Here is a 27,409-nt window from a genome sequence, read left to right on the forward strand (position 1 = left end):
CTGCCCACACCCATCCAGTGGTTCCCCTTATACTTGAACTAAACCCCCGAGTCCTTGCTGTGACCCTTCTGGATCTGGGGCAGCTACGTCCCTGCTCTCACCTCCTTCCACTCACCCCCCACTCACTGTGCTGTGGCCCCACCAGCCCCAAAGCTGTTTCTGAGCTCACCAACCCTTCTCCATGCACGGCCTCGGCGTTCGCTGCTCTTTCCTGCCTGGAATATTCCACACGCTCACTCCCAACTTTGTTTAGGTCTTTGTTCAATGTTACTTTCTCAGAGAGGCTTTCCTGACCACTCTATCATATAACACCTGTCAGTAGTCTTGATCCTTCTACCCTGTCCCCTTTATTCTTAGCCCTTATCACTAACCAGTGCTAAATTTTATAACTATTCGTTTGCTTATTATCTATCTCCTCCATAAATGTAAAACCATGAATGCAGGCACTTACTCTGTCTTGTTTGCTGTCATATATGTTGGATGAGTGAATTTAATCCTTACAAAACTAGGAATGATGAAGTAATAATTATTAATCGTCTTTTATATTCTGGGTGCCCTTTCCTAAGTATTTGTGACTATTATATTTTTGATTAATTTAATCCCTTGCAATAACCCTCCAAGCCTCTTTGTAGGTATTATCTCTATGTCATAGATGAACAAACTAATTCACAGAGACAAGTAAAAGGAGACCTGGGGTTCAAACCCCAGCTTATCTGGTTCAAAAGTAATGCCCTTTCCACGTAATTTTTATTCTTTATTGTTGTTATAAATTATTAAGTAATGATTATATTTAAGTAAATGATAATAAATTATTACATAACTTATTGTTTTCACTTAGCTGAGAGTACTGAGGACAGAGTGATGTCATTTGGTTATGGGAGTGCTAGAAACAAGGCCTTCAGTTCCTGGTTTCTGATTATGCCCTTTGCACAACCACAGAACTTCTGTGACACAGATGCTCTGTGCTTCTTTATCTCGGCAACTTTCATGATTTCCATTCACTGTATTTGACCTGTTGTAAACATTTTTTCATTCCACACTTTCTATTTCAAAATCTAGTACTAAAATTTGTATCACGATTTTGCTTCTTGTACAAGTTAACCTTCTGTTAATCTTTATCATATCTGAGTCAGATAAATGAAAATAGCAGAAGAACTGAGATTTTCCATTTAACTTGTACTTGCTTCCTGTGGCACGAATGTACAGCCTGGCTCTTACCAAGAACAGTTAATTGCTCAGGTATAATTTGCTGGTTCATTGATTCATCAGAGGCCAGAGAAAAGCACTCATTTAAATAGTTACTGATTGGAAGAAAAGTGAGGTAATTTACTGAAGGCCTGTAAAAATAAGTTGGTTATGGTGACTGATACTGAATGGTAATCTCCATTTTAATTAAATAATTAAATTTATAATTAGCAAGAACAGAATCTAAGGTTTACCACTTGCAGAAATAAACTGCAGGCTGAAATTCCAAACTAATATTTCAGTAATTCTTCAAAACCAAACCTATGAATCCATACATGGATGTTATGTACGTACGTACAGAGCTCTGAAGCCCTGTATATACATGCATGTGGGAGATATGTATCAAAACATGTCCTAGAGAGGAGATGAAAATTGCTTCTATGAATAATAATATACCATGTTCCATATTGTTACTGAAACCTCTCTGGTGTTTATTCTACTTCAGTTGGTACACTATGTATCTCTCCAGACTACTGTTCTATTTTTGTTATCCTAGTTTTAAAAATTGCCCTGTATTGTACATGTCAGAAAAATACATTTGCTGGAGGTCATATAGGCGTATATGTAACTAATACCTAAAAGAGAGTCTATATACAATAGAAGAAAGCACAGTGTCCTCAGAACTTTAAGTTGCCTTATTTTGAAATAATGAGTTTTGGATATATGGATTGAGAGCTTGAAAAGTGTCTCTAAAATTACTTCTCCATTTTTTTCTCATGTAATATTTGTGGTTTGTACAGCAAACTAGTCTTTTTAATATCCTAATGGTTGGTTAATCAGTTTTCTCTTCAGAATTTTACCATGGCTTATACAATTGTATCGTGAATGAATTATTGTGAATTTCTCCCACTTGTCCACTGTGATCTCAGCCATTTTTCAGAAATGGGGTATGATCATTCTCAACCTTTGAAACTGTGCATGCAACTTAAACCAATATGTTATGTATAATATATACATATATTTACACTTACATACAGGTCTCATTGCTTTGCATAGATGCTGAACATTTCAGAATAGTAAGCATAAATATATTTAATTTTTCATAGAAATGTGGTAACAAAAATATTTGTAGACTAGGTGTAATTTTGGAGTGCACCCTAGGGGCCAGCCCACTGGGCACTCCCTTAGGTCTCTGAATACCTGATGCTTGAGCCTTGACATGGTGAATGGGAGATACTATTGAGTACTAAATTACACCGTTTGCTCCATGTTTAATTTTAATACTTTATCTGTGCAAATAGGAAAACCTGTTTTCTTCAGTATTTGTTTCTTTGATTGTATTCCACACAGTTGTAAGAGTTTCAATAATATTCTTATAGTCAGCAAATATATTAAGATGAATTTTAACAAGTCACTATGTATGAGGCAATCTTTAATACCAAGTAGGGGATTCCAGTCACTTCACAGCTGGGAACGTAGGCATAGATTTTACTTGTACAGTTTTTTAAGTGGAAAGAGAAACAGATGCACTTTTGTTGATGTCTGATGTCCAGACTGTCTGGTTCTGATTTTTTCCATGCATGTCAGTTTTCTGATGATGAAGGTTGTTATGGTTTGGATGTGTTCCCCAAAAAGGTATGTTGAAGTCCTACCCGCCAGTAAGTAGACCGTGACCTCATTTGGAAATAGGGTTGCTGCAGATGTGATTAGTTAAGATGAGGTCATCCTGGAGTTGGGTGGGCCCTGAATCCAAATGACCGGTGTCCTTCAGAGAAGAGAACAGGAGGCACAGAGACAGAGACACACAGAGGGAAGACTGCCATGTGAAGATGGAGCCAGAGTGGAGGTGTGTGGCCACAAGCCAAGGAACACCAAGGATTGCCAGTAACTTCCAGGAGCTGGGAAGCGGCAAGGGTGGATCCTCTTCTAGAGGCATTGGACAGCATTTGGCCCTGCTGACACCTTGATTCTGAGCTTCTGACTTCCAGAACTATGAGAGAATATATTTCTGGTGTGTTAAGCCACTTAGCAGCCCTAGACAGTAGTCAAATTAAATGCTTAACATTTTAAAGCTGCTTCCTTTGTTATGGTTTACATATATCACATATTTTTTCCAAGCCTTTTTTGGCTTTTTAATTCCTTTTGTCTTTTTTTAACCCCATTTTTTTCTTTCCTTCATCACAGATGTTAGAATGTTAAAGAACTTACTTATTTTCAAGGATTTAAGTACAGGAACAAAGAAATTTCCTCTGCCTCATGTTTCTGGAGAACCGTTTTCTTCTTTGCCTAGAGTCTTAAAGAGAGTTTGCTGTCACTAAATCTTTGGTGGTATTTGTGAGGGTGGTTGGATTTTTTTCACACATTTTGAAAAAATTTCACTAAAGAATAGAGGAGATACATTGTACCATGATACTGCAAATTATTTTGTATGAAGTCTTATGGGTACATGCAGGCCTGACATATCTCATTTCTTTTGTGGTGGATACTGGATAGATATAGAATGTATCTCATCCATAAATTATTTGCATGATATTCTACTTGTGCTCATTAATATACCAGCCTTTGTGTGCGCATGAGTGTGTCTAGCGTTCCTTGAGTAATATGATAATTTAGTGGTTCTAACATTCAGTGGCATACAAAGTTGGAGGGGTGGAAGGGGAGGGAGTGAGTGGGTTGGAAGGGGCTGGAGGGAGCAGTCAGTGGTGGGGAGGAGCTTATTCACTGACAGTGTTTAGAATTGCCTGTGCATAGTGATTTAAAACAGGACCAACTTTTTGTTGGTTTTATTACTGTGTCAAAGCTCCCAACAGAGAGCTTTGCCTGCACCTAGGACAGGCTGCTTGCACTGAACCCCACCCCCCACTCCAACCCCCACTCCACTGGGTACACCACTGGGCCTATTCATTATTTCATCTCCTAGGCTTTCAGGGTAACAGGAAACTTGAGAAATCAATTATTGCGTTTTAAGCAAACAATTTTATTACATACTTTGATGCATTCCAAAGGGTGTGGCGGGTGTTAATATATTCGTCTTACTACAGTAGCCGAGAAAATTAGACTTAAAACCAGTATTTGATTTTTCCATCTCGAAAATTGTAGTTAAAAACTCCCTTTTGCCTCTTCTCTCTGTGTTGATCTCTATTCTACTTTGCTTTTCTCTGTCCTTTCCTAGAAATCTATCCAGTAGCATTACTTTAGACTACCCTTTCTTTGTCTGAATTTTAATTATTGACTAAATTTTAATTACCTGTTAATGATATAGTCAACCTTCTCTTTCTCATCTCTCCATGGCCTGCTGCATCTCCTTTCAAACACATTTGTTTGCTGTTTTCTTTAAATTTGTTTCTCATTTGGCTCTCTCTGAGTTTTCACTAACACAATTCTACTGGCATATAGGGACTGTATTTCCTATTTCTGTAGCAAGCTTATCAAAACTTTTGATCAAAGGAAATCAGAGGATTGTATTAGCATCAATTTCTGGAGAGAATACTTCATATCCCTACTCAGACTTTTAGTGCAGTAATTTTATATCATCGCCGGAGGCAGTATTGCAGTGAGGTTAAGCAAGTGGACCTAGCTTTTATTCCCACTCAACCATTTACCAGCTGTGTAACCCTAGCCAAATTACTTAATCTCACAAAGCCTCCTTTTTCTAATCTGTAAAGTAAGCATGATGCTACTCGTGGTGCCCTTCATTCATTCATCCATCGACCATTCTATGCCAGAAGCTCTGCTCTAGGATGGGTATAAATTGATAAAACTGACGTGTGTCTTGCCCTTGATATGTCTCTGAGATAATGCACAGTACTTGGGAACTCGATGAGGAGAGGGATTGCTAGCATATAATAAATGAGAGCTCCTTTTCCTTTGAAACCCTTAGAAATTATTCATTCATCTGTTTTTTCTTCAACTATCTTTTATTGAATACCTACTGTGTGCTAAGTAGTAGGGTTAGAGTGTGAACAAGATAAGCAGATTCCCTTTCTTTAGGATCATAACATTCTTGTGGGCGATGACAATGAACAAAAATAATACAAATAAAAACAATTACATGTGTGATCTGTTTCATAAAGGATTAGAGAAAACAGATAGGATGATGCGGTAACAAGGATGGGAAACAGCACACTTTGCACAGATTTGGGGGCAGAGTATTTTTGGCAAGGGGAAAAACAAGCAAAGGCCTTAAGGCAAAAGGGGTTTTGCACATTTTAGGAATAAAAAGGAGGCATATGTAGCTGGAGTATAATGAGCAAGGTAGAGTGATATGAAATGTGGCAGAGGGAGGCAGGAAACAATCCGTGGGGCCTGATAGACCGTGAGAGGGAGCTGACTTATTGTAGGCCTAGGGTGATGACAGTGAAGTCAGAAAGAATTTAGGTATTTTGTGAAAAGAAAATAATAAGGACAGTGCCAAGGTTTATGGTTTCAATTACTGGTTGGGTGGTAGTGTCACTTATTGTAGATAAGAATTGGGTGGACAAAATTTGGGGGAATTAAAACAAGATTTACATTTTAGACATGTTAAATTCCAAGGAGAAGATAAACCTTTTAAAATGTGATCATTATTTGTGGCTGTTCCTAAGGTGAAGTGTTATCTCTGTTTTCTTTTATGTTCTTCTTTGTTTCTATGACATTTGAGAAAGGCCTCCAAGACCTTCTCTCTAGAAGTTTCTAGTTTTTATTTTTGCTAAGTCTTAGTTGATAGGAAGCTAAGAATTCAAGTCACTGAAGATTGCTGCCAGCTGGCAAGGAAACCAACAAAGTTGGACTCTAGATTAGCTGGTTGTTGGCAGTCAAAACTGTTAGGGAAAGCAATGGGTTTATCAGTGCAGTAAATTTACTCAGCATTGGTGGATTTCTTGATTTAGTATATTAAAGATGAAAAAAGTAAAGTTCCTTTCTTAGAAAAGTGTTTATTTCTGTAATCTGGGACTAGAAAGGCATTGACGAATGTTTATATAGTCAGAAAAAACATTGTGCTTTCTATTTGGACTGTTGGAAAGTCTCAAGCCACTTGAGACTGTTGGAAGTTAAGGGAAGCATCTAAAGTCTTGATCATCTCAGATGTTTTTGTGTTTCTGTCCAGCTCCTCTTCAGTTGACGTTTTGCAGGCATGTTGTTCATGATGGCTTCCTGATCCATAATCTCTTTACATGTCATTTTGGGTATATACGTTTGCATAACATTCATCAGCACAGAACAAGAGGTTACTTCTGTAGTTACTTTTTTCGATAAAAAGATAGCCCTATCACCTTGCATAAAACCACGTACACAACATGAATACTTAGGCATGAAATATTCCTTAGTTCCTTTTTACAAAAAAAATAAAAAATAAAAAGGCTAGGCAGGCTTATACAGTAACAATTGAAAAGGCATATTTATTTATGCTTACTTGTTTTCCTTGAATTTGCACAGGAGAGGAATTTGTTATGTTCACCTTTTTTATATTACCATAAAATGTGAGTTCGGAAGGGTCCTTAGAAGACATTTGGTTCATATACTGCTGAAGAAATAGAGGACTAGATAAACTGTAGTTCCAACAGGATCACATCCCTTCAAATAAAACTTCACTGAGGAGAATATATTTCCCCAGCGTTTCTATAGTGTCAACTTAGTGCCCCTCCCATGCCTCAGTACTTTCATATACCCTCTCATTTTAAGTTTATGAGAGATTTGTATCTTCAGTTTTGCTTCAGTGTCATTAATTTTATTGCAAAGAGTATGTCTTTTGGCCAGGAGTCCCCAACTAGACATTTGCGGAATCTTGCCTACTTGACTGGAATTTGATGTCATGGTTCCTCTCTTTTTCCAGGACTAGGGAACACTGTTACTGATCTCCAAACCTGCTTGGATCCTTTGGGCTGCCACAACTGCCCCTGTGCCGCGTAGTAGATCCACACTGCAAACACTTGCCACACACATTGGCTATGTATGGCCTCAATTCTAACGTGCTTTCCTTGGCCCATTCCTTATGGTTCGATACCTTGGTTATCAATTGTAGAGCTGATTCTGTTGTTTTTCTTGTGTCTTCTGTTGAATTTGATGGCAAGCACCATTTTCCATTGAATTTGATGATGAGTTAACATGCCTGTTAACAATTAGGTTCTGCGTCCTATCATATTTTAAATAGACTCTTACAGGGTTTTGTGATATCCAACTACTCTAGCTTTGGAGAAAGGAAACTGGACAATTTGGGATTGTTATGTTTGGAAACCACGTTTTTCTATTATGAATTATAATAATTTCTGTCTATATAATAAGTATATTTACACATGTATAGCATGTGTATTAGGTGTAAATAATACTTACAAACTTAACTTTATTTACCCCCTCACCTCACTGCCAAGGTAATCACACTCTTGAATTTTGTGTTAATCATGCCTTGTCTTTTCCTTATAGTTTCACTTTATATTTATATATTCCTTTATAATACATCATCTAATTTGATACATTTTTTTCAGTTTTATTGAGATATATTCACATACCCTACAGTAATCTATAGTGTAAAATAAGCTGTTCACAGTACCGTCACATAGTTGTGCATTCATTACCACAATCCATTTTTGAACATTTGCACTACTCCAAGAAAAAATAAAAATACAAGTAAAGAAGAACATCCAAAATATCCCATCTCCCACAACCCCCCATTATTCATTTAATTTTTGTTCCGTTTTTCTATTCATCTCTCCATACACTGGATAAAAGGGAGTGTGAGCCATCAGGGTTTCACAGTCACATGGTCACACTATGTAAGCTACATAGTTATACAGTCATCTTCAAGAATCAAAGCTACTGGATTACCATTCAACAGTTTCAGGTATTTCCTTCTAGTTATTCCAATACACTAAAAACTAAAAAGAGATATCTATATAATGCATAAGAATAACTTCCAGAATGACCTCTTGACTCCATTTGAAATCTGTCAGCCACTGAAACTTTTTTTGTTTCATTTCTTTTCCCCCTTTTGGTCAAGAAGACTTTCTCAATCACATGATACTGGGTCCAGGCTCATCCCTGGGAGTCATGTCCCACGTTGCCAGAGAGATTTATACTCCCAAGAGTCATGTCCCATATAGTGGGGGAGGACAGTGAGTTTACCTGCCAAATTAGCTAAGAGAGGCCACATCTGAGCAACAAAAGAAGTTCTCTGGGGCACAATCAAAAGTAGGCTTAGCCTCTCCTTTGCAGTAACAAGCTTCATAAGGGCAAGCCCCCAAAATACAAAAAGATGCATTTTTTACCTTTATATAATTGGAATTATACTTTGTGTATCTATTCTTCTGTAGCATGACATTCTGTTTTTAGTAACTCAGCATTAAGTTTATGAAGAGTTATCCATGTTGCTGTGTATAGCTGTAATTTATTTATCATTACTGCTGGATACTATTTTATGACTATATCATAATTTATCTACTAGTTAGGGACATTTGGGCTTTAATAACTTTTTGTTATAGAAATGATGCTCTTGCAAACCTTCTGTATGCTTCCTCATACTTCCTGCAATTTCTCCAGGGATTTACTTAGGAATGGAATGACTGGATTTTAGGGCATGCATATTTTCAACATGCCTCTCTGCTGGCTGTATCTGGTGTAGTACCCAGAATGATCCTTTTAAAATGTAAGCTAAATTAATGTCACTTCTCTACTTAAGTTTTGCGGTGGCTCCCCATTTCACTCAGTGAAAGCCAAAAGATCTTACGCTGGCCCCAGGGCCCTTTCATGTTCTGGCTTCTGGCTCCACTTCTTCTCCTCCTGTTCTCCCTCACTTTACTCCAACCACAGGGCTTCTTTCCTGTTCTTGAATAAGCTCCATCTTCCGAACTTTCACTGGCTGCTCCCTCTGCCTGGAATACTCTTCCTCAGATAGTCACATGGCAACTCCCTTGTCTTCTTCAGGTCTTTCATCAGATGTCGCCACCTCAACGAGGCCCTGACATTTCTACCTCCCCACCTCAGCAGCACCTCGATTCCTTTTTATACTGTTAATTTGTTTTCCATAGACTCTGGCCTTCTGGCATAAATTACAAATTTGTTTGTTTGTTTATTGTCTCTGTTTTCCTAGCAGAAGGAAGACCTAATGAGTTCAGGGATCCCTGGTTTGTCCAGTGATTATCTCTAGTGTTTAGAAAATTTCATAGCACGTATTAAATCCTCAGTAAATATTTGTTTAATGATGAATGAATGTTTGAAAGAAGCTGCAGATGTTGTTGTTCAGTAATCATTTTCCAAGTTGTACTGTTTCAGCAGACATGCAGCATTTGTTATGGAAATCACGTCTTAGTCACTCATCTGAAAATTGCCTGGCACGTGGTGTTGTAGTGCTGGCCTTCTCCCCATGCGTGTTAGATCTCTGTTCTAAAGAGTTTTAAGGTGACTGGAAGAATACAAGAGAATTTAATAAAAGTAGTTCAGTTCAGCATACATTTATTGAGCACTTCCTATGTGTAGTGGTCTAAAGTGAATATTGATATGATTGCCTTAGGTTTTAACTAAAGCATTTATTTTCATGAGAGACCTTGCTTCAGTGGAATTTAACTTGACCTGCTTGATTGATTAACCACAGTGTAAATTATATGGCAAGCCTTTTGATTTGGAGCTAACTATGGAAACATTTTCAGGAGGTAACTGAGGGAAAGGATCAGCTGTAGCATGGCTAGTAAGAGTTTAAGGAAAGTACTTGGCATGGTGTGAATGATTTGGAATGAATCACTTGGAATGATATTTAAATGACCAGAATCATCATGAACATTTCTTGATTTTTCAACAATACAATGTTTGACTTGCTTAGATTGAGTATGAAAAGGGCATACTAATCAAAGTTTTCTTGTGTTTATGTTGAAATTGGGGGAAAATGAAGGACCATATTGCTCTTTTTCCATTAATCCAGTTGTGCTTAATATTGATGCTACAGATACTTGGGGTATATTAAAATTTGTCAGAGATGAAATAGACAGGATAAGTAATTTTCCTCTGATATTGCCTCATTTCCAGGGTATTTGAGACTGTGAAATTTCTTAATGGGATCATATACTAGTAGCTTTAATTAGAAATTAAGTAGGATCTTTACTTGATAATTCTAAGAAGAAATCAACCCATTCCCCTGGCAGTACATATTTCTGAGCAATCACAAGCTGCATTGTGATAAGCATCATTTATTACATTTACCAGGCACAGTGTTAAACAGTGGACAGTGGGGTTGTAACAGAAAACAAAACAGATCCTTTTCCTGCAGCCCAACTAATACCCAACTAATACATGTACAAATGGATAGAATTTGGCCTATGTAATTGGAAAGAAGTGATCTCTGTCTGCAAGTAACTTACAACTATCATGATTTAACAATTGGGTTCCTTGTTATTAAACATCTATTAGGAAATTGATATGGAAGTGGAGTGGGGAGATACCATCTAAAGTATTTAGGAACTCATTCTTGAATTCCTTAAGATTGAAGGAACCGAGTATCTGTTATTTGATTTTTATTTGTTACAAAGGGAAGCTACAAACCCCTATCATATACCATCCCCATGTGTAGGTGAAATTTGTATGTCCTAGAATCAGAGCTATTAAAGCTTGTGTGTTTATCCATTCATTCAACAGATATGTCTATTTTAAAAATGTTTTTATTGTGGTGACATATATACAGCATACAATTTCACAATTTGAAGTACATAATTCATTGGTACCAATTGCACTCACAGTGTGCTTTTCCCATCACCATCATCCATTACCCAAACTTTCCCAGCATCCCAAACAGTAACTCTGTACCCACTAAGCATTAGCTCCCCATTCCCCATCCTCACTCCCACCTCTGGTGACCTTCTTTGTCTCTATGAATTTACATATTCAAGTTTTTTTCATATAAGTGAAATCATTTAATATTTGTCTTTTTGTATCTAGTTTATTACACTCAACATGATGTCTTCAAGGTTCATACATGAGCTCATACATGCAGCATGTAACAAAACCTCATTTCATTTTATAGGTGAATCATGTTCCATGGTTTGTATATACCACATTTTATTTATCTATTAATCTGCTAATGGACATTTGGGTTCCTTACTCCAGCTATTATCAATAACGCTACTAAGAGTGATGGTGCACAAACATCTGTTAAAGTCCTTGCTTTAAATTCTTGTGGCATTTGTTTTATGAAATGGGGGTGCAGTTGAAGTACAAGTGTTTCCAGGAATACCAATATCTTAATAACTGATCATCAAAACAGTTAGGCTTTGAAATGTTAAGAACTGAGATAACAGAACATAAGTAGAATCCATTTTTGTAGGTTTTGACAATGGAATATCATTTCTTCTGAGTTGAATCAATATTTATTGCCTTAGCAAGATACTAAGACGTAAGACATAGGGACTCAAAAAACAAAGTATAATAAAAGGGCTATTATTTAAGGGTGATTTTAGTTTTTAATGGGCTAAGGCAGAAAAAAAAATGATGGTCATCATGTATTTTCAAGCACTCAGATACACCAATGGCACATGTGACCAAAATGTGAAGGCAGGAAATGAGAATTATGAGTATGAACTTCAGGGCCTGGGAGCTGTTCTGGTTTGCTAAAGCTGCCCAAATGCAATATACCGGAAATGGATTAACTTCTATAAAGGAGATTTATTAGGTTACAAATTTACAGTTCTAAGGCCATAAAAGTGTCTGAACTAAGGCATCAACAAGAGGATACCTTAACTGAAGGAAAGCCGATGGCGTATAGAACACCTCTGTCAGGTGGGAAAGCACGTGGCTGGTGTCTGTCTGCTGGTCCTTGGATCTCGGGTTGCATTGCTTTCAGCTTCTGATTCCAGGGGCTTTCTCTTTAAGCATCTGTGGGTTCTCACTTTGCTTGACTAAATTTACTACACATGGGTTACAGTAAGTTAAAATATAAAGTTCCCTATCAAAACCTCTCAAATACATAATCAGTAGGCTCTCAAACTATAGTGGCTCAGGTGGTAAATGTGCTTTGAGATTAATGATGGGTTACTTGGAGGGAACTGGCAAGTAGTTTGTGAATTGGTGTTTGGTCCATTAAGTTCTGGGTATATTTTACTATTTGTCAGAAACAAACCCTTTGCTTACCAGAATATAAAATAAAAACAGCTCTTTAGGGAACCTCTTTTGTTGCTGAACCTCTTTTGTTGCTCAGATGTGGCCTCTCTCTCTAAGCCAACTCTGCAGATAAACTCACTGCCCTCCCCTCTATGTGGTATAAGTCTCCCTGGCAACCTGGGACATGACTTTCAGGGATGAGGCTGGACCTGGCATCGTGGGATTGAGAATGTTGTTTGACCAAAAGGGGGAAAAGAATTGGAACAAAATAAAGCTTTGATGACTGACAGATCTCAAGTAGAGTCGAGAGGTTGTTCTGGAGGTTATTCTTATGCATTATATAGCTATTCCTTTTTTAGTTTCTAGTGTATTAGAATAGCTGGAAGGAAATATCTGAATCTGTTGAACAGTAATCCAGTATCCTTGATTCTTGGTAATGATTGTATAACTATATAGCTTTTATTGTGTGACTGTGTGATAGTGAAAACCTGGTGACTTATGCTACCTTTAACCAGTTTATGGGCAGATGAGTAATAAAATAATGACAAAAAATATAAATAATGGGGGGATAACGGGTATGGGATGTTTTGGTTTTCTTTTTTATTCATTTTTTATTTTTTATATTTTTGTCTTTATTTTGGAGTAATGAAAGTGTTTGAAAATTGATTGTGGCAATGAATGCACAGATATATAATGATACTGTGAGCATTGAGTGTATACTTTGGATGGATTATATATTTTGTGTGAGTGTATTGCAATAAATTGCCTAAAAAAAAACAACTCTTAGGTAAATTGGCAAGTAGTTATGAGGATGTCAGGTTAGATTCTACCATTCAAAGTTGAATTCTGATTAAAAGTTGTATTTATAGCCTCTCTCGGTGATGCAGAAGAGTTCTTCCTATACTTAATGCTTCATTTCCAGGAACTTTTTCACACAATGTTAAGGCACTAGGTTGAAGGAAATCTTTTCCAAAAGTGAGTTGGCTTCATGAATTTGATAGGTAGATTAATATATTATTTCAGTTTGTTCCTTTCCCTTATAGAGTTGGTATGTACCATGTATGAATAGGCTTATCCACAAGTATCCTGATTCTGATTCTGTCCAAAGTCAACATACTCATTTTAATATTCAACTATTATGGATTACCCTCAAACTCCTATAAATGACTACTCATATCTCTCCTAGGTTCCATATCCTTTCTGGGAACCATTCTGGAGCCTTGCTCCTCAACAATACTTGAGAGCTTGTTGGAAATAAAGAATCAGCCCACCTAAGTTAAGACCTGCAGAATCAGTATCTGCATTTCTGTTTTTTTCTTAAAGCAGTTTTCTTGAGATATATTCACATACCATACAGTTAATCCAAAGTGTACCATCAGTGGCTTTTAGTATAAGCACTGAGTTGTGCATTCATCACCACAGTCAATTTTAGAACGTTTTCATTACTCCTAAAAGAAAAACCCCATACCCCCTAGCAGTCACCTTTAAATCCCTCTCTTCTTCCCCAGCCCTACATAACCACTAATATAGTTCTGTGTCTATAGATTTATTTATATTTACATTTTATACAAACAGAATCATGAAATATGTAGTACCTTGTGTTTGCAGTCTTTCACTTAGCATAATATTTTTTAAAAAAAATATCGTTTTTTTAATTAGAAAAGTTGTAGATTTATGTGAAAGTCATGTAAAAAAATACAGCGTTCCCATATGTGTGGTACATTTGTTAAAGTGATGAAAGAGAATTAAAATAATACCATTAAACTATAATCTGTAGCTTACATTAGGTGTATTTTCTGTTATTAACACCTTGTATTAGTGTTGTGCATTTGTTGTAATTCATGAAAGAACATTCTTATATTTATACTGTTAACTGCAGTCATCATCCACAAGGTTCACTGTGTTATTCAGTCCCATGTTTTATCCTCTTAACTTTCCTTCTAGTAACATACATGCTCAAAACTTCCCCTTTAACTGCATTCACATACATAGTGCAGCACTGTTAATTATACTCACAGTAATGTGCTACTATCACCACTATCCCTTTCCAAACATTTACAATCAACTGAATTAGACATTCTGCAGAAATTAAACATCAGCTCCCAATCCTCTATCCCTGGTAACCTACATTCTAGTTTCTGACTCTTGAGTTTGCTTATTATAATTAGATCATATCAGTGAGATCATACAGTATTTTTCTTTTTGTGTCTGACTTATTTCACTCAGCATAATGTCCTCAAGGTTCATCCATGTTGTCACATGCATATGGAGTTCATTCCTTTTTGTAGCTGAACAGTATTCCAGCATATGTATATATCTCATTTTTTTATCCATATATAGGTTGATGGGCACTTGGGTTGCTTCCATCTTTTGGCAATTGCGAATAATGCTGCTGTGACAGTCGATGTGCAAGTGTTGTTCGAGTCCTTGCTTTCAGTCCTTCTGGGTATATACGTAATAGCAGAATTGCCAGTTCTATCCTTGGCTTCCTCAGGATCTGCCAAACTGTCTTCCCCATCGGCTACATGATTTTACGTTCCCGCTAGCAGTGAATGAGTGTTCCTGTTTCTCTACATTCTTGCCACTGTTGTAGTTTTCTTTCTTTTTTGTTTGTTTGTTTGTTTTCTGTTTTTTTAATTGTGGCCATTCTATAGGTGTGAAATGGTATCCCGTTGTGCTTTTGATTTCCACTTGCCTAGTAACTAGTGATTTTGAGCATCTTTTCACGTGCTTTTTATCCATTTATATTTCCTATTTGGAAAAATGTCTATTTAAGTCTTTTGCCCATTTTTAAATTGGGGTGTCTGTCTTTTTATTGTTAAGCTGTAGGACTTCTATTTATATTCTGGATATTAAACCCTTATTGGATATCTTGTTCTCAAATAATTTCTGCAATTGAGTAGGTTGTCTTTTCACTTTCATGATAAAGTCTTTTGATGCACAGAAGTTTTTTAATTTTGATGAGGTCCCATTTATCTATTTTTTCTTTCATTTCTGGTGCTTTGTATGTAAACTTGAAAATTGTAATTTGTTCCTTTGAGTGGAATGAGTGGGTTGTATCTTCCTGTTTCTTGGCATGGCTTGTAATTTTTGCTGATGTTTAGGCATCTAATTATCTTTACGAGTTTACTCTAAAGGTTGGTTTCTCTCTCTTGCCTGGGGTTTTATTGTTGATTGGCTTTGTGCTAAGGCTCTTCTTTGACACTTGGTTCAACTTATTCTAGACCTTTAGAATTGCCTGTGTTTAACTGATCAGATATTGTTGAGCTCTTTTTTGTGTGATTCTTCACCCTAGGTATGTAGTACAACTTTTAAGATTGTACTATTTGTGCAAGTTACTCCGAGTCTCATTTTCTTTATCTAAATATGTGTGTATAATATTTGTATTACAGGAGTATTGTGGGAGGATTAAATAAAATCAGATAATGCCAGGGCAGGCATATAGTATCCTTTTGGTAAATGTGGTGTGTGCCTGCTTTTCTTTTGGGGCTTACTGAAAAGCACTGTTATTCTTACCCTGTCCCCTATGCCACTTGTTTGCTTTTTTCACCTTGCCCTCCATCTTGCTATGTTCTCTTATTCCTTTTTCCAAATTTGCCCATTAAAGTAATTATTTATTTTATTAAATCATAGGTAGAGAACTTCCACCTTCCAAAGGAGCCTATCTTATCAAAGCGTGAAGTTTCCGTTTTAGAGTTAGTTCCAAACGGTAAGGGTTAAAGACGTTAGAAGGCTGTGGGCACTTAGAAAGGTATTGAGCACATGTGTACAATTCACGTCCTTCTTGTTGCCAATGTATATTTTGAAAACGTAATGTATCTTTCATCCTGTAGATGATATAAATTCCAAAAGTATTTCATTATTTTTTATTACAGCCACACTGAACATGCATTTATATTCAGATGTACTCATCATATGAAAATAATGCCATTTTTTAGCCAACAGCTTTTAAATATAACAATTGAATGTTTTGAATGTTGGCTGGAAATTAATGAGCACCTGGAGGGATAGGTGGGAAATCATTTTTAAAGAGGTTGGGCGTCAGCTATGACTGGGAGCTTAAGCTAGCTACAACTACTTAGTACTGAGGCTACAACATAGGAAATAAAGACAAAAGTAAAGTATACAAGAGTTTGCAATGCAAATGAGAGTTGCTTTTTTTCCTGATTTATATGGGATATTCTTCAGGTTAACCAAAAAGTCTTGTTTCTCATCACTTTCACCTTCCCACGAAGGTGAAGGTTTTCTAGGCATACTTGTATGTCCTATTTTACTTCTGATCTAATTGTGAGAGTTGATGAAGATAGCTGTTCTTTTGCTACCTTATTATGTGTCCTGTTGCTTTGAGGTTGAAATGTTAAAATGTAAATGGTTAGACTTCTTAGAAATTTACCAGTTAGAATCTGTTAAGGTGAGATGCTTTGTTTGGAAAATAACAGTAATGCTCATTTATTTAGGGCCTATTGAGGGCCTTTGGTATGTCAGTCATCGTGTAAGGTACCTTGTCTCACCTCATCATTTTAGAGATTCAGTACCTTGCCTAAGATCACATTACGTAGTACGTGACAGAGCTGGAATGGAAACCCAGATCTTGATTTTAAAGTCCATGCTTCTTGCAGTCTTATATGCTTCTTTTATTGAGTCATTGTATATATCATCTTTTCCTATGTCTTTCTTTTCCTGTAATCCCTGCTTAATTATTCGATTAAAAACCAGTGTTGCCTTTCAGAAGGTTGAACTAACAAATCATCTCTCCATACCTTTTTAAGCAACCCATGGTCATTTCAAATCTGATTCAAGTAGCCAATATGTGGTTGAACTAAGGTGACTTTTCTGGTCACTTTGAACACAAAAGCTCTGTTATTGACCTGTTTTTCTATACTTAGTTTTGAAACAATGTGTATGTCTGCTATTAGAATCTGTTTCATTCTTGATGATAGTTGATGTCTTGGGAATATGGGGGATAATTTCTTGGTAATTTTGATGATTTAAACTCAGTGTGTAAGAGTGCTATTGTGGATATTCTGTATTTTACTGCTAGGCAGGTTGCCTTTGGGGGTCACTAATGATAGTGAGAAAACTATTGATCTATCGATTGCCTGCAATGGTTATCACCTCCGCTCCCCCCAAGTTACCTTTCTGCAAGTAGAACTTTCTCAAGGAATTGATTCTGTAGTTTTTGTTAATGGTTGTTCTTACATTTGGCTCTGAACTTTAAAATGCACTAAAATAATGCTCTTCTAGATTTGATTTAGAATACATTTAGTCATATCAAATCCCTCTTTTTTCTTTTTTCTCTCCCTTTGCAGGATGATGAAGTGGTTCTGCAATGTACCGCAACCATCCACAAAGAACAACAGAAACTATGTTTGGCAGCAGAAGGATTTGGCAACAGACTTTGTTTCTTGGAGTCCACTTCCAATTCCAAGGTAGGATAAGGCCTTTTGAGGATTTTACTAATGGCTTTAAAGTTTTTTATAGACACTACTGCACATCACACACACACACACACACACACACACTCTAACACACACACACAGGGAGATATGAACTCTTTTTTTTTTTATCCTTATTATATGAACAAATTTTAATTGAGCCCCTCTTGTATGTAGACACCTAGGATATGATGCTTAATAAGAATAGACGAAGTCACTGCTCTTGTGATGTTTGTTACCCTAGTGGAAAAATAAACAAGTAAATAAGTAGTATATGTTAATTCAGAACTGTAAGGGCTATGAAGAAAACCAAAGTAATAGGGTTGAGAGAGATAAGGGGTGGACTCACCATTGCACAGAGTGCTTTGGAAGACGTATCTGAGGCAGTGGCATTTGAACAGACATGAAGTGAGGAAGTGACTAGTACCATGTTCTTAGCATTCCAGAAGGAGGAACCAGGAAATACAAGAGGCCTAAGTTAGGAATGAGTTGCAGGATGTTTAAGGACCATCAAGGAGGCCACTGTGGCTGTTGAATGAATGGATTAGTGATAGGAGATCAGGTTTCAAGGTCAAGTTTCAGATCAAGTAGGACCTCAGAGGCATGGTGAGGCGTTAAGATTGCTTTCTAGTGTGAGGGGGGCCCATTGCAGAGCCATTGGAGCAGGTGAGTGTGATGTGATTTACATATTTAAAGGATTGTTTTGGCTCTTTTATGGATTAGAGGATATAGGGAGAGCAAGAGTAGAAGCAGGGAGACTAGTTGGAAGGCACCTGCTGAAGTCCAGGTGAGTAGTGAGGGCTCCTCAGAGGAGGGCAGAAGCCACACCGTTAGTGGAATGTGGGTGGATTTGGAATGTGCTTTGAGGATGTAGAGGATTGGCCGGTAGATGTGATCGTGCAGAACAAGAGAAAGAGAGGAAGCAGAGATGTCTCTAGTGGGAAATCAACTAGAAAACAATTTAACAATATTTCGTATAGCACTTGTTAGTTTACAGAGTAGTTTACACTTTCTCATTTAATTTCCACAGTTAGATAATGTAGTTATTGTTATATTCATTTTAAAGTTGTAGAAACTAAAAACTAACAAATTAAGTACTATTTTTTTAATATCTAACATAACTTTAGTAAGTTTTAGGAAAGGCTTTTCACTATTATATCTGGGTCTTTTGGTTTCAAATCCCTGATTCTTTCCTTTATACCACAGTACCTCTTTGGTGATTCTGGAAAATAATATTGTAAAATATATATACATATATAATTACTTATAATAAATCAATACCAGGTAACTTTATTAATATCATAATAGTTTGTGGCAAGACATTGTGTTTTATAAGCCATACCTAGAATTATTTTTAATTGAAAAGAATTTATGCGACATTATCTTTGTACAGATTACAATGATAAGTGCCAGATATGAAAAAGATTTCTTCTTAAAAAAGAAAATATTAAACATTTTAAAATTTAGTACCTTCTTTGTAGTTTCTGATATTTTGTTGTGGCCAGAAACATTTAGACCACTTTACTGACTGTTCTTTTGGTTCGTAATATAAGAGCTGGTTTCGAATACTAAATGTGACTGCCCCTGGTTCTATAGTAGGTATGTCATATAGCGCTTGAAGCTTTGAAATTGGGCTAGTCATTCATTTAAATTGGTTACTTCCTATGATGGATTCTTGACTGTAGTTGTTGCTGATGACTTAGTGAACTGAACATTAACCTTTTTGATGTGTTCCTACCTGACACCTCTTTGATTTATCTGAAGATTTTCATTTAGGATGAGATACTGGGATTGTTTATCAAGGATAGAATAAAGAAGCAGTTGAAGTCCAATAAACCAGTGTATACAGTTTTTTTAAGTTCTTGTGACATAAATGACTGTTTTCTTTCAATTACTCAGATTATTTGATAGTCCCCCCCCCCCCCTTTTTTTTTTTTTTCATATCTCCCTTTGCCTGTAGTTCTCTGCCCACTGGAATATTACTTGTCCTTCAAAGCCTATCTCCCTCTGGCCTTCTTTTGTGTTGCGTTTTTCCAGTGCCTTAGGTGCCCTCTCTGTGCTTCTTAAGGGCTTTGTTTGTACTTCTGTTATGTTGCCACTCAGACTTAATTCTGTACAATAACCTGTGTTACCTTCTTTCCCACATATACTCATACTCTCAGATACGTAAACCAGTTTCCGAACTCCCTGGGGGGCAGAGCATACCTCTTTTATTTTCTTATCTTTTAGTACCAAGCACAATGCCTTCAACTATTAGGTGATTCGTAGCATTTAATGGATTTTTAAGTTAGAAATGAAACCAATAGTCTTAGGCTTATATTTTTTTCTGAAATTGACTTTCCATTTTCTAAAACACCAAAACTCTGTATCTCATTGTCTGTTTAAAATATGTAAACCTGTGTCTATATGTGTTTTATGCAGATATATCTGTATTTGACTTTCATTGGTAAAAAAATGGGAGATGGTCTTTTCCCTCAAATTGGCATGTACTGCGTTTGTTATGAAGATGGGGAGAACAGAATGATTGTTGGCAGTAAGTAGTCAGACACTGAATGCTGTAAATAATATATGCATTCCTGGAAATGATCCCAGAAATATCTTAAGCTACAGAGTCTTTTAATCAAAGACAGGGCTTACTTTTTCAGGATGGCTATGTTTCATGCACTTAGGATATCTATTCAAGCTGACTTTTGCCCTGAAGAGAATGGCTCATAATTTCAGCATAGATAATCTTGCAGAAAATATAAACATTTAAATCCCATGATATGGTTCAATTAATTATTCATAATTTATAATTGTGGGTATTTACAGTATAGTCTTTATTTGAGTGAGTTTTTGTCTTTGTTTCTATGTTTTAGAATTCAAAAGTGTGCTTTTACTTATAGAAACTGGTCACTTTGAGGCAGACCCACTTTGTTATTATTAAAAGTTTAGGGGGAAAATTCAAAGGTATCGGGGAGGTATTGTTTTTTTAATCTCCTTGTAACTACACATAAAACAGACATAGCTACTAAAATGGGAAAACCTCAAACCCACGGACAGTATAATGTCCTACAGAAATGAAGTGGCCAGTATTCTCTATGTATGATATCAGCCTGTGTGTGGGAAGATGTGGAGGGAAGGAAGTGTGATTTCTGCTTTCTCCCCAAATTGCTAACAGGTACTCCCTGGAAAGCAGGGTGGACCAATCTGAAAACAGGGCCCAGCCCAAGAGGCAGCAGAGGAACCATGTGAGGTTGGAAGTGTCTGGAACAGTTTTTGCTGTATGGGTTCCTGAAACAGATCAACTAATGCTTCCTTTCGGGACAAAGCCCTGTTCTGAGGAGAAGTTGCTGGGAATAGACTCCCAAGGGAGCAGGGGTGCTAGGAGGCAAGGATAGAGGAGGGCCAGATAAAAGTGGGGAAGGGAAACAGAACCAGTAGAGCTCATGAAATAAGAGGCCATATTTTGAACAGTAGGTGAAAACAACAGAATAAGGCACTGTAGAGCTACAAAAGTAAAAATCAATCTCTCCTGACCACCACTCCCCTGCCCCCCACACTCCAAAAAGTATACTCCAAAGAGTAAACAATGTTTACTACCTGTAGACATTGTTCTGCTACTTAGTTATCTCTTTTCTCTTTATAGTTTACAGATATAATATGTATCTACTTATATAATTTTGTATGTGTGATATACAAGGAGTAATGTAATTTATATTTACTCACATTATATACAGTATATTTACCTATATAATTATATATGTGCATATATAATTTTATATATAAAGGAGAGATAAAAAATAAGGAACAGAATAATATCTATAGGCAATCAATTCATGCCAGATATACAAGTACATAACTTCTATATGATATTTCAAAATGAACTAAATAATTCAGAAAATGGGAGACACTTTGAAAGAATAGCTTAAATTATAAAATTACATGAAGTGATTACAGAAAAACATGAAAAGAGCTGAAATATATCAGGAGAGAATTATAAATAAAAGATTAATTTTAAAAATGAAGAGTAAATTAGAAGGGATATTAGAGCACATAAACCCACAGATAAAGAAGTTATCAGAATTAAATTAATAGCATTACATGACTATTAATGAAAATGAAAAAAGAAAATAAGTGAATTAAAAGCCTGTGATGGTCAGGTTCATGTGTCAACTTGGCCAGGTGATAGTACCCAGATGTCTGGTCAGGCAAGCACTGGCCTAACTGTTGCTGCAAGGACATTTGTGGCTGGTTAATAAACCGGGAGGCTGCTTTGTTAAATCATGAGTCAATTGGCTGCAGCTGTGACTGATGACGTCAATGAAGGGCGTGTCTTCCACAATGAGAGAATGCAATCAGCTGGATTTAATCCAATCAGTTGAAGACTTTTTAAGTGACACAGACAGAAGACCTTCACTTCTTCAGCTGACCAGCGAAGAGTTTCCTGAGGAGTTCATCGAACACCTTCATTGGAGTTGCCAGTCTGCTGCATACCCACTCGTGCACACCCACAGTTGCGTGAGACACTTTTATAAATCTTATATTTATAGATATCTCTTGTTGATTCTGTTCCGCTAGAGAACACTAACTAATACAACCCCAAGTAAAAAAACTGGGAAATGAACAAGAAAATGAATAAAAGAAAACAAAAAGGTGGCCTTAATAAAGATACAAAAGAAATTGATGCATTAATGAAATAAAAACTATTTGGAAAAATCAACAAAATAGACCATTGTAATCAAGAAAAAAGGGAGAAAGAACAAACTCTAAAAAATTAGAAGTCACATTGGAGCAGGAAGAGAATAACTATCAAAACAGAGAAAATTAAATCATGAAGGACCATCTTGCCCAATTGTATGCCAGTAAATATGAAAATCTACATGAAATTAATTGTTTTCTAGAAAAATTGTATTTGCCACAGATTGTCTAAATAGGCCGATTGCCATAAAATCAAGTAGCTAAAAATTTCCCTGAAAAAGAAAAAAAAGTAAACCAGGCTCAAATAATCCTTACTTAACTATACTACCTAAATTATTCCAAAGCATAGTAAGTGAGAAACAACTTCCAAATTTATTTCATCAAGTAAATATGACATGGATTCTGAAATCTTTAAAAAATTATTTTCCAAGGGAAAATACAGCTAAATTTCACTTCTGAGTATGATACAGAAATCTGAAACAAAATGTTTATTAAAAACCTGGACACCAGTGTTACATCACAATAGACATCATAACCAAGTGAGGTTTATTCCAGGAATCAAAGAATGGTTTAATACTAAAAATCCATGATATAATTAATCATATTTATTAACAGATCTCAGGAGACTCCTTTGAATATTTCCATAGATGGAGAAAAGTCATGAGACAAACTTCGAATTCTGTTTTTGTTAAAAATATTTCAATAAATTTAGTTTTAGTATTTTACAAACACATGCACACATACTTCAGTTTAAAAATTTACTGTCCTATTTTAAGAGGAACACTAGAGGTTGAAGTCAGATATAAGTTAAAGAAAGATGTTCACTATCTCGGTTGCTATATGTGGATGTGTTGGAGGTATGAGGCAAAAGTAATATAGCTAAAGAGACATAAGATTGTAATTGAAGTAAAATTATCTCTAGTTGCAGATGAGTTGATCAAATGTCTAGGAATCCCATAAGAATCAATGGAAAAACTACTACAAAAAGTGAGAGTAACCTATTATATGCAAATTATAAAATCAGTGTACAGATATCCATGGCCTTCACATATACAGACAAAAAACAGAAGGTACATTGGAACATACGCATAGAAAGAATGACGCTTTGCATATACACAGTCATACATATCAGTATGCAAGTTTACATACATTATGTTAGAAAGACTAATAAGTCTTAGGCCAATTATTTGCCCATATAAGATTATTACACTTTAATACTTTGCATGCTTATTTGCTATTTTTATAACATACTATTAATTTATTAGTAATGTTTATATCATTTGTGTATGTGCTGATCATTAATTTCATACATGTGTGGCATCAGTAAATTTATGGGAGTGGTAGATTCAAAGTGCTGTTTCTGATTTCTCTGTGGAATTTTTAAAATGTCAAGTCAAGTCATAGAGTTTTGTGACAATATTACTGTTAGGTGGAAAAAAATGAGTGCTTCGTCCCAGGGATCTTTGCTCACCAAATAAAAAATATGATTTTCTGTTATTTATTTTTTATTTAATGCTCTTTAAAATTTGATTAACCCTGGAAAAGAGTGGGATAGAATGAGGTCATGAATATTTTTTTTTAGATGGTAAATAACTGAATATAATTTGTATTCCTGAAGGCTGGTGTTGAATATTTGCAACCTCTTTCTACTATTCGATACACCTTTTTTCTTTTGTTTTTTTGTTTTTTGTTTTAAAGTAAGATTTCACACTCTTTGCTAATTGAATTTTAGTGTGAATCAAGTAGAATAAAGCGTTGAACATGGTCTGGGCTGGTTTACTTTTGCTGGTAGCTGTCCATTATAATGGAAAATCACACTCCTGGCCACTGGTAAGGCAGTAAGTATCACGTTGTTGCTCTTCGCCTTTCCTTTTCATTTATAATCATTTATAATCAGTAAAACATTTGATTAAGCACAATAATTGTCAGTAAATCTAATGTTCCTTTGACAATTCTAGGATTCTAACTTTAATTACATGAAGAACTAATTCTACTTGGTGTTTAATAATTATAATCAGGCACATTCAATGTATCAGCTGATTTTAAATAAATGTTCTATGTTTCTTCATAGGTAGCAGAATAACTCTAATCAGCTCAAATGGCCTAGATTAGATTAAGCTCCCTATTTAAGGAGTGGGGATGTTTAAACAATGATGCAGAGAATGGACTGTATGAAACTGCCTGTGTAGTTGTGTGAAGGACTGCTGCAGAATTTGGTATGACAGTTTCCCTGGGGTCTCATTTATTGGCTTTTCACATTCAGGACAAGCAGTAGGTTATAATAATAAGCAGTGGTTGATACTGGTCATTTCATAAATGCTCTGTGCCATGGAGTTCACTTGTTCAGATGGTCAACACTCATGGCAGTAAATACTTTAAAGTAATCAAATGCCTAATTTTGTACTAAATTAAATTCCAATTTCTATTAGACTACTATAAAAAACTATGATAGTTTGTAAATGTGCCAGAACAAAGATACTGAGAAAGACTTAACATTGAAAGAAGTTGTAAATCTGGAAAGTATTTTAGCCTAAGAACATAGTTGCGAATCTCTTGGAACATCAGTGTTCTGCAGGAGCATTGTTTGAAGACCACTGCTTTATACAAACATAATGATTGAATTAATAGTCATGAAGCATGTCCCCCAAAAAGAAAATTCTGCTTTTATTTCTTTTTAAATAAAAGCTGTTCTCATTTAATGGTCTTATTGCTAAAAGCATGATGATTTTTTAGGGGTTATCTTTGTGGGCTCAAGACAGAGATAATAATATTTTTAAGATTTGTTTCATCCCAGCTGTAATGATTTTGTATTTCTAAATCTGGCTCGTATGTGTCATATGTATAAAACAACATTGTTGTTTTTTAAATTAGGCTTCCAAAAAGGAAGTTAAGCCTCATAGATAGAACAATATCAAGAGCTCTTACCATCTTTTCCAATTTCTACAGTATCACTTAAATTAAAAGTATTTCTTCCCACAATGGAACACGATACAGCAATATTTTACTTTCTCTGACTTCTCATTTCGGGATATTATTCACCACCATAAATAATGCATTAGGGTATTAATGATGCATAATAGTTGTGATATTGCAGATGAACTGCTCTTCTTATTCAAGTGAGAATTTTTGAATAATGAAAATGTCAGGGTAAGATTAATGCTAAATGATGTAAGAAAGACTCACTTTAAAAAGAGAGTTTATGAAACATCTTAAAGTACAGATACTTGTTTCTTGATGTTTTCCCTAAAACTTAATTGAAACCAAAAAGCAGAATTACAGGAAATAAATATTAACATTATTGTTGATTCCTTGTTCCCTTTACCTGAATCACTGTGAATTTAATGGAATTTTTGAGCAAAAGGGAAGCAGAATATGGTTGGGAAAAATTATTATTTATCAGTAACCATAATATTTGTTTCTCAAAATCCTTGTGTTTTTGTTATATGATTAATTATTTCTTTGCCAACATTTTAAGAGGAAAACAAGGTAGATGACAGTGTCAGAAATGAAATAATCCAACGATGTATGAATACCCAGTCTATACAAAATTAATGATTGCATACTTCAACAGAGTTCTGGTAGAAGAGAAGAGTCACAAGAAAATATGTAACAATTTTTTTTTTGGCAGATTTTTACATTGGGACAAAAAAGGACTGTTAGTTAAATTATGTTATATGGAAGCAATTCTTTTAAACTATTTTAAACATGCATTGATTCTGCTACTTAGTTAGGAAAGGGTGGTGATACAAAAATACAAAGGAGACATAACTGAAAATCCCCAAAGTAGAAAGCATTTGGGGACTATGTAAATAAAGCAACATTAATTCATTGCATTATGAGCTAACAATTCATTCTGAGACCCTTTCAAAGATTTTAAAGAATCCTCATCGTAGTCAACGAAGTGCTCCTGATTTGCCATTTTGTTTCTTATTTCACATAGAAAATGAAAAGAAAACAACAAAACACTGAAATCTAAGACTTAATGGCAATTCCATCTATAATCTGGGGGAAATGGGTACTAATTATAAAGTAGACGGAGACAACTGGAGAAACTCCTACATGGTGTTACCTGTAGTACGCACAGGTTCAGTTCAAACACTGAAAAAGATTGGAAGCACTAATTCAGTTGACCTGTATGGCTCTGACTCAGAGACCAAGAGCTATGTCAATAAGTGAAGTAAACGGCATTCTTCTGTACCCTTGCACCATTTTCTCACTTCAATTCAGACTCCCCTCAAATAACGAAAGGACAGGAAATGAAAGGGGGTTGGTGGTGTGGGCTTTTGTAGGTAAACAGGGTAATGAGATTCTACATTCTGAAAGTTCTAGAGATAAAGTGCTAAAGGTACGTGCAGAGATGGGTGGAAGGGCAGGCTAGGACTTGTGACTATGTTTATGGTATATCTATCACAATGACAGAGATCAGAACCAACAGTAGTGGAAGGAGAAGCTGCCAGTGTAGGTGATCAGAGCTGAACAAAATGAATGCCTGAGAAGAACTGAAAACTGCACTGATAATGGCACTGCATCTTACTTTCTAGATCTTTAAGTATGAGTTAACCATTATGGAGTGAACACCACGTTGCAGCAAATGATTATCTAACAGAGGGGTTGGCACACTTTTTCTATCAAGAGCCAGGTAGTAAATATTTTAGTCTTTGTGGGCCACATGTTTATTTTGTCCCAAGTACTCAATTCTGCCATTGTAGCATGAAGGCAGTCATAGACAATACGTAAACAAATGAGCGTGGCTATGTTCAAACAAAACTGTATTTATGGACACTGAAATTTGAATTTCATTTAATTTTCATGTCATAAAATATTCTTCTTCTTGTGATCTTATTTCAAACGATTAGAAATTGTAAAAGTCATTCTTGGCTTGTGAGCTATCCAAAAACAAATTTGACCCTTGCGGTATAGTGTGCCTGTCCCTGACCTAACATATGGGAAACATTATATTCCTAAAGGAGAAGCTAGAACAAATGCAGTAGGAGCAATAACCAAAGATACAACTGAAGAAAAAGTTTCTGCTCATAAATTAAAGTGTATTTACC

General features: G+C 35.8%; 1 protein-coding gene across 5 annotated transcripts in view; it reads left to right on the forward strand.

Annotated features, from left to right (window-relative positions):
• RYR2 (ryanodine receptor 2) overlaps positions 1-27,409 on the forward strand; it is a 769,122-nt gene that overhangs the window by 181,539 nt on the left and 560,174 nt on the right. For all 5 annotated transcript variants that reach the window (XM_037821856.1, XM_037821863.1, XM_037821872.1 and 2 more), the window contains exon 2: positions 17,550-17,669. In XM_037821856.1, coding sequence (XP_037677784.1) covers positions 17,550-17,669 — 120 coding nt within the window. The remainder of the gene's footprint in view (positions 1-17,549; positions 17,670-27,409) is intronic.

This window comes from Choloepus didactylus, chromosome 2, assembly GCF_015220235.1.
Source record: "Choloepus didactylus isolate mChoDid1 chromosome 2, mChoDid1.pri, whole genome shotgun sequence".
NCBI classification, from domain to species: Eukaryota; Metazoa; Chordata; class Mammalia; order Pilosa; family Megalonychidae; genus Choloepus; species Choloepus didactylus.